The sequence below is a fragment of the Pteropus alecto genome, unplaced genomic scaffold (assembly GCF_000325575.1).
Source record: "Pteropus alecto unplaced genomic scaffold, ASM32557v1 scaffold21, whole genome shotgun sequence".
Lineage (NCBI taxonomy): Eukaryota > Metazoa > Chordata > Mammalia > Chiroptera > Pteropodidae > Pteropus > Pteropus alecto.
Window position 1 is genome coordinate 25,567,802 of NW_006436282.1, and position 12,744 is coordinate 25,580,545.

A 12,744-nucleotide genomic window follows, 5' to 3' on the forward strand; every position below is an offset into this window, starting at 1 on the left:
ATTTGAACGTTCGCCGGGGGCCGAGTCCGACACTGGAGGCCGAGGGGAACGCGAGGGAAAGTCGGGAGCGTTTCCCTGCCCCGGGCTCCGGGTCTTCTCCAAGTGACGCGCTGAGCCGGGACTCACTTCTTTTTTCTTTCCGGATTTGAACCACCGTTTCCGTCGTCTTGCAATCGACACGCGAAGCCCGGAGCGATGGACCCGTTCACGGAGGTGAGGGAACCTGCGGACGCAGCCGACCATGACCCCTCTCGGCCCCCACCGTCCCCGACCCACCTGTCAACCCCTGGGTCCCCCGGGCGGGCAGCGCGTGCGCAGAGCGCGCGGGCGGGGGTCCCGCGGCGACGCCCGCGGGCGCCCTTGATCCTGCGGCTCGTCTGCGGTTTTCCGCACGTGAATCTTCGGGGGCGCGGGGGTGGGGGGAGGTTCGGAGTCCGTCTTAAAAGGCGGCAGTGAGAAACCTCCCTTCGGCCCGGTTATTAGAACGCCCCCCTGGAGCGGGGCCCTGTCCCCCCGAGAGTGCGGCTGGGCCCCACGGGACGGGTCCTGCTGGACGCAAAAGCGTGGGTAACTCGCAGGGTGGAGTCGGGTGCCCGAGTGACTCACTGCTGCGTGTGCAACCGCCGCTTGGAGATGGAATGGAATGTGATTTGAGGGCTTCGTGTAGCCGGCCGAGGAGCCGAGCACTTAAGGATGCTGTTAACGAAATGACATCCACACCTTAGAATAAGCCGGTGTCTGAAACCATTGCTTCCGATCCTATAGCGTCAACAGTTCCTTAAGATTCCATTGCTCAGATGACTGGGACAGAAGTTTCACACCCGAGATTGGCACTAATCGAAAGGAAGCAGTGCTGGCTGCTTATGTACAAACCAAAGTTACTGGCCTGCGATTTAAAAAAAGCTTGAGTAAAGAAGTAATCCTTTTTCCGTGTGTGTTTATGGCGCATAACATTACAGCAATAGTTAATTCGTATTTTGCTCATGGGAAATCGAATATGGAGTAATGACGTAGTTATTGTATCCATCATTTCTCTCACTTTGACTTCTCGTTGAGACCGTGCAGTGACATTTTCTGGACTTTTGGGTTGCCAGTAGTCCGCTCCCCTTTCTTGCAGGCCAGTTCCTCTTTCTTTAGGTTGTGCAAGTTTCAAACTGTTATTTTTTGAGGTTTTGCGAAGCGGACCTAAATATATTTCTACACTAGATTAAAAAACTTAAATGCTACGGAGAGTAGTCATACTTTTTTTTGGGGGGGGGGCGAATATGCTTACAATTTCTTAAGTCTAAGTTAGTAAAAGTTTCAACAATTAAGAGTTTACTTGTATTCAAACACAGCAGTATTTATTTGTTTCAAATTCTCAATCATCTTGGGGGAAAACACATTCATTTGTTCACCTTACTTTTAAAGATTTGGACAGAAAAATCCAGAACACGTTTTTATATTAGCTTTAAAGAATAGAGCTGGTCATGCCCCATATATTTTTCACTTACATTGAAATTTAAAAGGATTTTTATGTTACTTAGATTAGGATTCCTTAAAACATTGGCCCTATGTGTTCTTAATAATCTTTTTATTCTTCTGAATGACAGCATCAAAGTATTTTGAAAAAGTTGGCTGAAAATTGTACTTCACTTTACTTTAAAATGTCATTCTGAGGCTAGTACAAATCTCAATTAAAAGAAACTTTATTGGAAAGACACTTCATTTTAGAGTGTGCTCAGAAATATCTATGGTTTAATATGTATGGATTATATTATGAAAAGTTAGGTCAGTTGCAGTGGGAATAAACAGCTTTGACGTCTTTTCCTTAATTGGTAGTGAGTGAACTATTTGAATTGATTACAACCATTTGGTGCTTAATTATAGCATTCTTAACATTTTTGCACAGTGAAATGAACTGGCGCAGTTCCTTCTCTGAAAAGAACTGAAAGTCAGTTAAAATGACTTTCTCAGCCAGAGATTCTTATCAGAACCATAGAACGCAGGAGACTGAGAAGCAGTTTTCTCAATTTTCCCATGCCATCCAACAAGCAAAGGAGAGATTTTAATTTATTGTCTTAATGTCAGGGCACCAGGGCTTAATTCTCTAGGTGACTCTGGTTGAGAAAGGCGACAACCATCTTAAACTCTTCTCACACAAGGGTGTTCACTGGCTCTCCTCCCTGCTGTCATTGGTGCCGCAGGCATACTGTTTGTCTCCCGCCTCCTCTGCCCGGCAGCCTCTGATGTAAGCTCTTGCTCACAGTTTGAGCTCTCTTCTTCGGAGGGGAGATCACCCTTCTCAGTGCTCAGCTCACTTGATTTACCTCTTGATCGTGTTTCCTGACAGAATGTGGACGTCATGAAGGTAGCACTGTTCCATTCAGAGATGTTGCCCTGACATCAGGCACATCCAGCAACATTCTGCTTCATTAATAGAGAAGAGAACCATTCGGTGCAAAGTATTTTACGGAAAAATAATAATTACACATAACAGTAATTGTTCGAACAATATCACAGTTTTTTTAACTGTAGAAAATTTCAAATGACTGTAAGTATAATAACCGCTCCTGCGTCCATTCCCCAGTAACACAAGGCCATATCGTTTCACTGTATCCCCCACTCTGATCCCTCCCACTGAATTATTTGGAAGCAAATGCTAGAGATCATCTAATTTCATTCATACATACTTCAGTATTTATCACTAAATGCTAAGGATTTAAAAAAAAACCCATAATCTTAATGCCATTATCACATCAAAAAAATGAACAACAGTTTCTGTCGCTGTTCATATTTCTCTCCATGCCTCATGCTTTTGCAGTTTGTTTGAATCGGGATCTGGAGGGGGTCCACAGGGCGATATCTTTCTGAAGTTCTTCATGGACCAACTAGAAATAATGAATCCACCTTGATTCATGGACGAATGAGTAGTTTAGGTAAATGTTTATGATGATCTGATATGAGCTATAGCATTAAAAAAGTTATGTTGATGATGTGAAGTTAGTTCTGTGACAATAAATTCTGAAAAAGAGCATTTAGATTTAGTCAAAAGACAGTATATAGTGAAGTGTTTAAGAGCCCAGGCTTTGGAACCTGGGTTTGAATTCCGACTTGCCACCTCTTAGCCATGAGACCTATGGCTTGTTATTTAAACTGTGCCTGGATTTCTTCAGCTGTAACACAGCAGTGAAAACAACCTACCAAATAAGGTTTTGAAAATGAAATGAGACGCTGAAAGTACTTTATACTAAATCCTATATAAGAGTTAGTGATTGCTGTTGTACTTTTTAGGGGAGTTTAAAGCTGTAAACTTGACTATTCATAACATTGGTGTTAGCCTCTTAGTTTGAAGACCTGCTCACAGGTGATGGTCACCCCCGTTCAAGGCTAGCACAGGGAACCACAGACCAGGTGTGCCAAGTCAGAACTTTCTGTGTAGGAATCTTAGAAGAGGCTACAGTTAAAATATTTTGTAAAGCATCTTTTCTTGCGCTATAAATAAACAAACATGCTGTTACTGTTTGGAATGGAGTTTCTCTTATTTTCCAAAATTAAGTAAAAATCTCTATATTAACCTAGGAAAGAATGACCTTGAGCACGTTGAAAGTAAGTAATTTATATCGAGTGTACTTTGTTTAAGAAGGCAGGGAAATAAGAACACTTTCTAGAGAAATGTCTGTCAGATATGATCGGAGGTGTGTATGGCAGCAATTGCTTGGATAAATGTCAGTTACCTTAGATTCATCCGTGTAGGATATCTTATTTCTCGATTATATTAGTTATTGTTTTTTAATGCCTCTACTATTGGAAGAAGGAGGTGTGATATTTGAAGGATATTTTGTTTGTCTCTTACAAAGAACCCTGAAATTCTTGATGCACTATTATAAGGAAAAATGACTTAAATTTACTGAGCTGTTGAGTTTGTACTTTGCATACATCCTTTCTTTTAAATTAATCTTTGGTGCTTATTAGTTTTATTTTACAGAGTAAGGAACTTTGTCTGCTTATCTACTTTAATTTTTTTGATTTTGCAATTTTTGAATCTAATATAGACAATAGAACCTTTGCATACGTTTGAATGACAAAACCACATTCCTTTGTTGTGACCGTTGCTCATAGTAACTGAAGATACACTGAGTCACAGTGTTCTAACAGACTAGAGTGGAATGTGGGCATGTCCATAAAGGCATGTAACGAGGCCGGAGGCCCGTTTTGCATCTGGGGAGTGACACATTTTATCATAGGGAAGATTGTCAGACACATATGAATTTGTGTAACAATATATCTTTTGAGGTTGTCGAAGACTTTTATTTAAAGGGTGACGGTCCTTCTGATCTCAGAAGCTAAGCAGGGTTGGGCCTGGTTAGTACTTGGATGGGAGACCACCTAGGACGACCAGGTGCTGTAGGCGTTAAAAAAATAAAAATAAAGAGTGAAAGTCTTGTATTTTAGAAGGCATTTGGGTCATAACTTACCTTTTCAGTGACATAACATTTAGATTTAGTGTCACTTCTTTCAATGAGCTTTAAATTAGAAATCATCCCTGAGAAGAGAATTGTGTCTTCTTCCCCATTTAGCTCCTGCTTCTTTTGTATACTCGGAGGAATTTTTAAAAATTGTTATTCTGTTTTAATTAAGGAATTAAAAAGCTGAGAGTTTAATTTCTTGGTCTGCTAAGCACTGTATCTATGTTTGCCCAGCAGTCTGTAATGTCTGCCCAGTAACCTATACCCCTCCTGTAGTTGTGCACATTTGGAAGGAAGTAAATGGTTTTACAGGTCATGTGTTTGTTTTTACCACATCGATTCAAATAGGAGCTTCAGTTCAGGGTAAAAAAAGTATTCGTGACTTAAGAGTTTATGGGATGGCTGAGATTTCAACTTAAACTTTTATTTTATATTGATATTTAATTAAATAAAACATAAGATTGTGTAGGGCTTTTTTTCCCTCAGGATCGTGTTTCTTCTGGAGGCCCTTGGAGCGAATCCATATCTTAGCCTTTTCCAGCTTCTAGAGGCCACCTGCATTCTTTGGCTCGTGGCCCCTTCATCTGTCTTCACAGCCACCGATAATACCACTCTGACCTCTGCTGCTCCCATTGTCTCAGCTTTTCTGACTCTGACTTTCCTGCCTCTCTTTCCTTATTGGGGCCATTGTGGTTACACTGGTCCAGATAATCCAGGATGACCTCTCCACCTCAAGGTCCTTAACTTAATCACACCAGCAAACTTCCTTTTGCCATGTAAGGCAACATATTCGTGGGTTCAGGGCATTCGGATATGAATATCCTTGGGGGACCATTATTCTGCTCATTTATCTTAGTGCTTACAACTAAGCACTTAAACAAGTACTTAAAACTAGTGCTTAAACTAAACTCATCTGGGCTGTGTTTCTGTTGCTCTCCCCAGGGGTCGTGCAGGTGTCTGCTATGATCTGGCAAATTATCTGGGACCAGAGGGCCTGAAATGGCCTTCCTCTCATGTCTCGTGGTTGATGCTGACTGTCAGCTGGACCACGTGTCTCTCGCAGGCTTGACCTGGGCTTCTTCGTATGGTATAGTGTTCCAAGAGAGAAGGAGTAGACACTGCAAGGCCTCTTGAGGCCTGGGATTGGAAGTCACCCAGTGCCACTTCTGCCACATTTTATTGGTCAAAGTAAATCATAAAGCCCGCACAATTCAAGGATATGGAAATAGATTCTACCTTTTGATGGAAACAGAAAAAAAATCCGTGGCCATTTAAAATCTTACGCAGCTAACTTACTCTATCCGCATTTTATTCCCTCCCCCCATTACTGTTCATATTACATCTGTAATAATTTTGACATTGGGATGCTCATTTGGTGAATCTTAAGTTACATAGGATTTCACTCTTAAAATTTCACTTTTATCCTACATGGCAACTGGTGATTTTAGAAGACAACTGAAGTTTTGTGAACCTTCGACTAAACTGTGTTTTCAATGTCCCATATGTAGAAACTGCTTGAACGAACCCGTGCCAGGCGAGAGAACCTTCAGAAAAAGATGGCTGAGAGGCCCACGGCCGCAGCCCGGTCTGCGGCTCACGCCAAGCGAGCCAGAGAGCCGCTTTCAGAAGCAAGTAACCAGCAGCCCCTGTCTGCCAGTGGAGGTAAGCCCGAGGAAAAGCAAAATCTGCATGCCTTAAAGGAGAGAAGCCCCAGACATTTCATCATGCATGCAGAAGAGCCAAGGTCTCGGGGGGCTAATGTAACAGCCTCTCGGGGAAAGATTGGCTTCTGTTCTATTTCAAGGTTATTATATCAAGCCTAAGACCTATAGGGCCATAGCAGAGTTTCTTTTAACAAATATTTTAAATTGATTGGTTGAACTTTATTTTTCTCCACCCAAAATTATTCTTAAAGCCACCCAATGGAAGAAAGAAGAAGAAAGGAACAGAAGAATGCTTACATGGGCAGTGCTGTGGAGTGTATTTGCTCCAACGATGCTAGAACCGCTGGACCACGTTCAGTGGTGTCTCTGGCATGAGCGGGGCAATGAAAGGCAGACCTCCTTGCACCTGCTTGAAATGTCATGAGCCTTTTCATCACCTGCTGAGCCAACTCTTGAGGGCTAGGCGCAGAACTGGTGAAATGAAACACACGCTCACACATACTCGGAAACCTATCTTATTCTTTCCTAAATCCTGGCGTCCCCTGCCACCTGCCTCAGGCTTTTCCTAGAGTGTGGAATAGTCTGGAGGTCATACTTTTCCTTAGTATAACTTTAAAATGCAGATGGAAAAAGAGTATTATATAAGGCAGAAGCAGAGATGAGGGCGTGGGGCTGGCAACAGTTATTTTGGAAGCAAACCATAAAATGAGAATTTGTTTTTGTGTATTTATATATTTTGAAGGGAGGGAGAGAAATACACACATATGATATTCAGCCAGGAAGATAGAGGCCTGGCCCCAGTCCAGGGTCTTCTGTTTCTACCGCGACATGAGTTTATACAACTAAATAGTACTGTGCACTTGAAAACTAGTGGTTGGAACTGCATTTCATTGCTTAAATGAAAGCATTATTTATGGTTTTACATAAGGATGGTAAACTTAAAGAATTCTATATTTTGAGGTGGTATTGCATGTTAAAATAGAAACACTTTCCAAAAATGATTAAATAAGTAAATGAATTACAGAAAATTAGAAAATTTTGTGATGCCTATTTAATTAGATCGACATCAATGAGAGCAGTCGTGGCTTCTCACGAACACGACTGCGGTCACTCCCGGAGCAAGATCACTTGGTTAGACCACCAATGAAACATCTCTTACGGCATTTACGTGCTTACTTTAGAAAATTATTAATTTTCCAGCAGATGTATTAAAACTCATTCCTAGGTAGAAATAATATGCCTTGTGTTTGGATAGCTCCTTTTTATTTTAGGACTTTAAAATTTAATTTAGAAGTGTTCATGGAAGTTTAAAATGGGAAATGTTGTTAAACACTTGTGCTGATAAATTCGTTTGGTATTTACCAGGTAATTCAGTCACTTTTCCGGCGCCCTGCCTCTCTCCTATACCTTAAGCCAGGTGCCCTTCTACTCTTTATTATGGCTCCATGAAAGCTTGTTCGAAATATGGAAAGCTTGGTTTCTACTCTTAGTTCGGTTGTGTCACTTTAGGCAGGTCACTGAATTTTTCCAGGCTTGCCTTTTTTTTACCTAAAAAGGAGGTGGTCAGGCCGTATGGTCTTTAATGCCCCCTGGAACATTTGCTTATTCCACATGTGTCACTTTTAATTTCCTGTGTCTTAAGACTACATAAAGTACTATGCACATATCTTGCGAACATTATATGAATTTTTTTCATTCAGGTTTTTTAAACCGTAAATTATGTTTTCTCAAAAAGAAATCTCTCAAATCAGATTTCTAAGTTGCTGAAAAAAAGTAGAATTTTACATATTTCTTGTTGTAGGTAAAATCATTTAAAGGATTTGAGAAACATGATGTTTTATTAATTTAAGTACCTAAGGCAAGTTTTCATGCTGTGAGAAATTAGGGAATTTTGAATTTTTGTCCTCTTGTTTTTTTTTCTTTTTAAGAGATTAATTATTTTTTTATGGTGACGTTGGTTAACAAAATCCAATAAGTTTCAGCTGTACACTTTACCAGTAAGGCATATATATATTTACACTGTGTGTTTACCTCCCATAGTTAGATTTCTTTCTGTCACGACATATTTGATGCCTTTACCTCTCCCCTCCTCCTCCCGCCCCCTCCCCTCTGGTTGCCACTAGTCTATAGTCCATGTCCAGGAGTCTCTGTTTGTTTGTCCTGTTCATTTGTGGCTTTTAGGTTTCTATCCCACATACAAGTGATATCATGTGGTTTTCAACTTTTTCTGTCTGGCTTATTTCGCTTAGCGTGATTATCCTGAGGTCCATCCATGTCTTTTTCCTTTTTAATGTAGAGAAATCTTGTACAAAACCATCACCATCAAAAAAACGCTGTTCCGACAACACTGAAGCAGACGTTTCGAACTGGGAAAACGAACAGCCGGTTCAGTCAGCTTCTGCAAAACCTCCTTCTCCGAAGCCGTGTCCTCAGGCGCGGCAGCAGGCACCCGCTCCGGCCAGCGACCCCCCGGCCCAGTCGGCGCCGGCGAGCGAAGGGCCAAATTCAAAACCGGGAGCAGCCGCAGCCTCGTTGGTTAAAGCGCGGATGCAGAAGCTGGCCGCCCAGCGGCGTCACTGGGAGAATGGTGCGACAGGTATCAAACGGATGGGTGGGGTGTGGGCCTCCTCTCCGTTTCCCTAAGATTCGACTTGGTTTGTTGAAACCTTTATTTATCAGTTGACACCTGAACGGTGAATGGTTTTATTGTGCCCATACCCCGAGTCTTGGTCACTAGCAGATGGTTTGCAAGTCAGTAGTACGTTGATCTGTTGGTCGTTCTCATTGAAGCAGGCGATGATGAGGTTCTTAGACTAGTTCTCCAAAGCCCGATTTTGTAACAGAATGATCTTATATTTGCAATGTAAAACAGCAGAGAACAAACTATACTATTAGTGCGGCTGACCTTCAGCAATGTGTTCAGGAACTATTTCGTGGATCCGGTAACTGAATGAACTAGAGTGACTGAGGAAAGCAGTGCTCTTCTGCGGGAGAGAACGCTCGCCGAGCACCTGCAAAGCACCTTCCTGTGCTGAGGTGCTGGAGGCAGACGAGGGGACCTGGCCTCTGCCTTTCATGGGCCCACAAATAGATGGAGGGCCTGAGAGTAGATCAACAGTCATGTGACAGGGTTCAGGGTTCTTCTGTGATATAGTTTATCTCTTGCCCTGTTAAAAAAAAAAAAAAAGCCTTGAGATGACTTACAAAAATACCTATATTACAAAACACGAAAAATAAGGAGATCAGCCTGAAGGGAAGGAAAAACAGTGAAGGTTAAAGTTAGTTTATTAAGTAAGACCTTTAGGTCCCCTACACTTGCTAGCGATGGCTCTGAGCTTCCTAGCAGCCAATGGGAAGAGGGAAACATTATCAGTTACATCAAGGGTCCCCAATCCCCGGTCTGTGGCCTGTTAGGAACATGCCACACAGCAGGAGGTGAACGGCTGGTAGGCAACGAAGCTTCATCTGTGTTTGCAGCCGCTCCCCAGCGCTAGCCTCACCGCCTCAGCTCCACCTCAGATTATCAGGCATTAGATTCTCATAGGAGCACCAGTCCCTGGTGCCAAAAAGGTTGGGGACCGCTGAGTTACATGACTAATGTTTGTAAGATAAAAGCGGAACCATCACTGGCAGTAAGACCCGAGAGAACTTTCTTCCCTATGTTCTCAAAGATGACTTTGGGCAGGCTGGGAAACATATAAGGTTTCTCAAGATACGCAGGTAGCCCGGCTCCAAGCTCAGATCAGTAAAAGCAGTTCCAAAGCGCACCAGCACAGTGCAGGCGGACAGCTCGGTGGACTGCACTGCGGTAGAAAAACGAGATAAATTTGAAGAAAGCAGCAAGGGCCAGAGCCTTCGGAATTTAACCCAAATTCCAAAGGCTGATAGGGAGGTGCTGGGACAGGTTAGCTGGCAGATGTTTGCGAAAGCTCACCCTGGCATCAGAATTGAGGAAGTATGGAAGAGTGTAGAGATTCGAAGCAGAAAGACCAGTTAGGAAGCTGGTGGTGTAATCCAGAAACACCCTGACGAAGGCCTGTGGAAGCGAAGAGGAGAGGCTGGATTTGAGAGATTTGGGAGAAAGCATCTGTAGGACATGATGACTAGATGGTGGAGGATAAGGGTGGAAAAGAGGAAGAGGCCATGATGAGAAGGAAGTTGGTCGTGATTTCAACTTCAGGTATGTTATCTTCAGTGCCTGGGGAGTAGCCAAAAGGAGGTAGTTGCTAGGAGACCAGGAAGGATAGAACTGGATGCAAAGATAGAACTAGCGCAGGACGTCACGAATGGAAACACACGGCCTACAAAGTGCCTGCAAAGTGCGTACTGGCATCTAGTGACAATAGCAGAGGGAACTTCTGGGAAGCAGTGTAGGCAGAAGGCAGTTGAAGTGAGTTGAGCGGTGAGTGAATATCGTGTGGAGAATGAGGCACAGTAGCTCAAAAGGGAGTCCCTGTGATGAGAGAATGTTCATTTCTTTTAAGGTGAGAGGGACTTGAGCGTATGATGTGCAGAGAGGAAAGTTTGCAGAGAGGAAGAGGGGTTATTGGGAGCAAGGTCTCTGAGGATTTGGGGGGAGCAGAATTGAAACTTCAGGCAGAGGTCTAAGCCTAGGACAGTGGGAGGAGTCCCTCGCCCATCGACTGAATTTGTGGACGGGAAAATGCCGTGGCCTTGACTTCGCTGTATGCTTTCGCGCATCAGGCCTAGACCCCTCACTAGCGAAGGGTCACCTCTTTGAGATTTATCTCCAAATGAGGTAACTGCAGGAAAACATTTTAGTCTAACCTTGTGCTCACCAGTACCGTATCCACTAGCCATATGTAGCTTTCACATTTTGAATTAATTAAAATGGAGGTAAGTTTCTAGTTACCCTAAGCTCATTTCAGATGCTCACTAGCCACGTGTGGCTGGTGGTTACTGTACTGGACAGCATGGCTTTAGAACATTTCCATTATTGCAAAAAGTTCTGTTATACAGCACTGGTCCAATCTATTTTTAAAACAAAAAGTTCCTGTGGAATACATAATCTTAAATTGTGCAGTATTATAGCACTGTGAATTAACTCTAAAAATATAACCTAAATGTATGGTATCTTATGGCATAGCTATAACAAAGTTATTTTTTAAAAAGTTCAGATTAAGTATTATCTGATTTGAAAAGATGTTGTCAAATTTAAGCCACTTAGCTTCACGCCTGGGAGAGCTTTTTACCAGCTAAACCTGTTAACCTCATTTAAAATTCTGAATGGAGCGATCCTGGTATTTACACAAACATACATCTCTTGAACATGGCTGTTAACTGTTTTTCTGAAAACATTTTCAGATGATATCCCCGAGAGCTCACTCATCTCCGTAAGGGCACCGGAGGAAAAGGTGGCCTCCCCTCCCAAACCTTCCGAAGCCTCAGCACCCCCAGTTGGGAGGAGGGGTCGTCTGGCCGACCTCGCTGCAACTATTTCCTCCTGGGAAGATGACGTCAACTGCTCATCTGCAAAGCAGAACAGTGCACAAGGACAGCCTGGTACCGCTTGTTTATCCAAATTTTCCTCTGCAAGCGGAGCATCTGCCAGGATCAATAGCAGCAGTGTTAAGCAGGAAGCTGCATGCTGTTCCCACAGGGGTGGCGAGGCCTCGCTGAGTAAAGGCCAGACCCCGAGTCCCGAGCGTGCCCCTGTGGCTAAGGGCGCCGTTTCCAGCTCTGCGGTAAGTACAGTTTTGGAAACCTTTTCTGTTATAAGTGATGTTGTATGTTTGCGTGTAGCTGTGTATTTTATAACATGTTCCTAGTGTTTATAGGTATTTTTAGAATATTTGTTTCATAGAAAAAGTACATACCTTAAATTTGGTACTCTGGCCCGAGATAAATTGGTGGTTAACTAAATTAACACTAATTTAGTGCAATTCTAAAGTATGTTAATATGGAATGGCAGAGTCTCTTCTTAGTCATCAGGGAGAGCACTGAAAACTTGCACTCTCCATTAGAGTGTTTTAGGTATGTGTATAAGTGCATCAAATATTTCTGAAAACTCGTAGCTGTAGTCACCTGCACTTGTAGCTGTAGTCACCTGCCTTTCGAAATGCTTGAAAGCTTACCTTTCACGTGTCCTGCCTCAACGGTTTTTAAAAACAATCTTTAGAAACCAAAACAGAAAAAGGTTGTGTTCCTGAGCAGTGTCTTTAAGTGTAGAGCTGGGTTTGGAAATTAGACCTGCATTCCATCCCAGCCTCGCCACATGATTAGAAGCGTGCCTTTGGACGAGTTACTTCATCTTGCAAAACCTTGTTTTTCCATTCGTAAAATGAGAGAGAAAGGATTATGGGGAGGATGAAATGGGATAATGTACATAAAACACATAGCATAGTGCTTGGCACATAGTAACTACTAAATACCTTATTATGATTAAGCATCAGGTACATGATTTGATTTTGTTAAATTAATACTGAATTAAAACAAAAAATATGTAATTTGGTCTAACACAGTTCTAGTGCGATTATATGAAAGAAATTGTTTTTTTTAAATAGTGATTGACCCTCATCCCAAATTATCCATCAGTTTGTTATGCAGACTAAATCAAATATTATAATTTGAATAATCACATTTTCAAAATTGATTTTTTTTTCAAAGCTTTC

At 42.5% G+C, this 12,744-nt stretch overlaps 1 protein-coding gene across 2 annotated transcripts in view; it reads left to right on the forward strand.

The window, feature by feature from the left end:
- Positions 1-6: 6 nt before the first annotated feature.
- Positions 7-12,744, forward strand: part of ANLN (anillin actin binding protein) — a 47,296-nt gene continuing 34,558 nt past the window's right edge. Inside the window, exons 1-4 of one of the 2 annotated variants that reach the window (XM_006912065.3) lie at positions 7-213; positions 5,957-6,110; positions 8,409-8,708; positions 11,438-11,817. In XM_006912065.3, coding sequence (XP_006912127.1) covers positions 196-213; positions 5,957-6,110; positions 8,409-8,708; positions 11,438-11,817 — 852 coding nt within the window. In that variant the 5' untranslated portion in view covers positions 7-195. The remainder of the gene's footprint in view (positions 214-5,956; positions 6,111-8,408; positions 8,709-11,437; positions 11,818-12,744) is intronic. The other variant, XM_015589460.2, reaches the window with a different exon arrangement.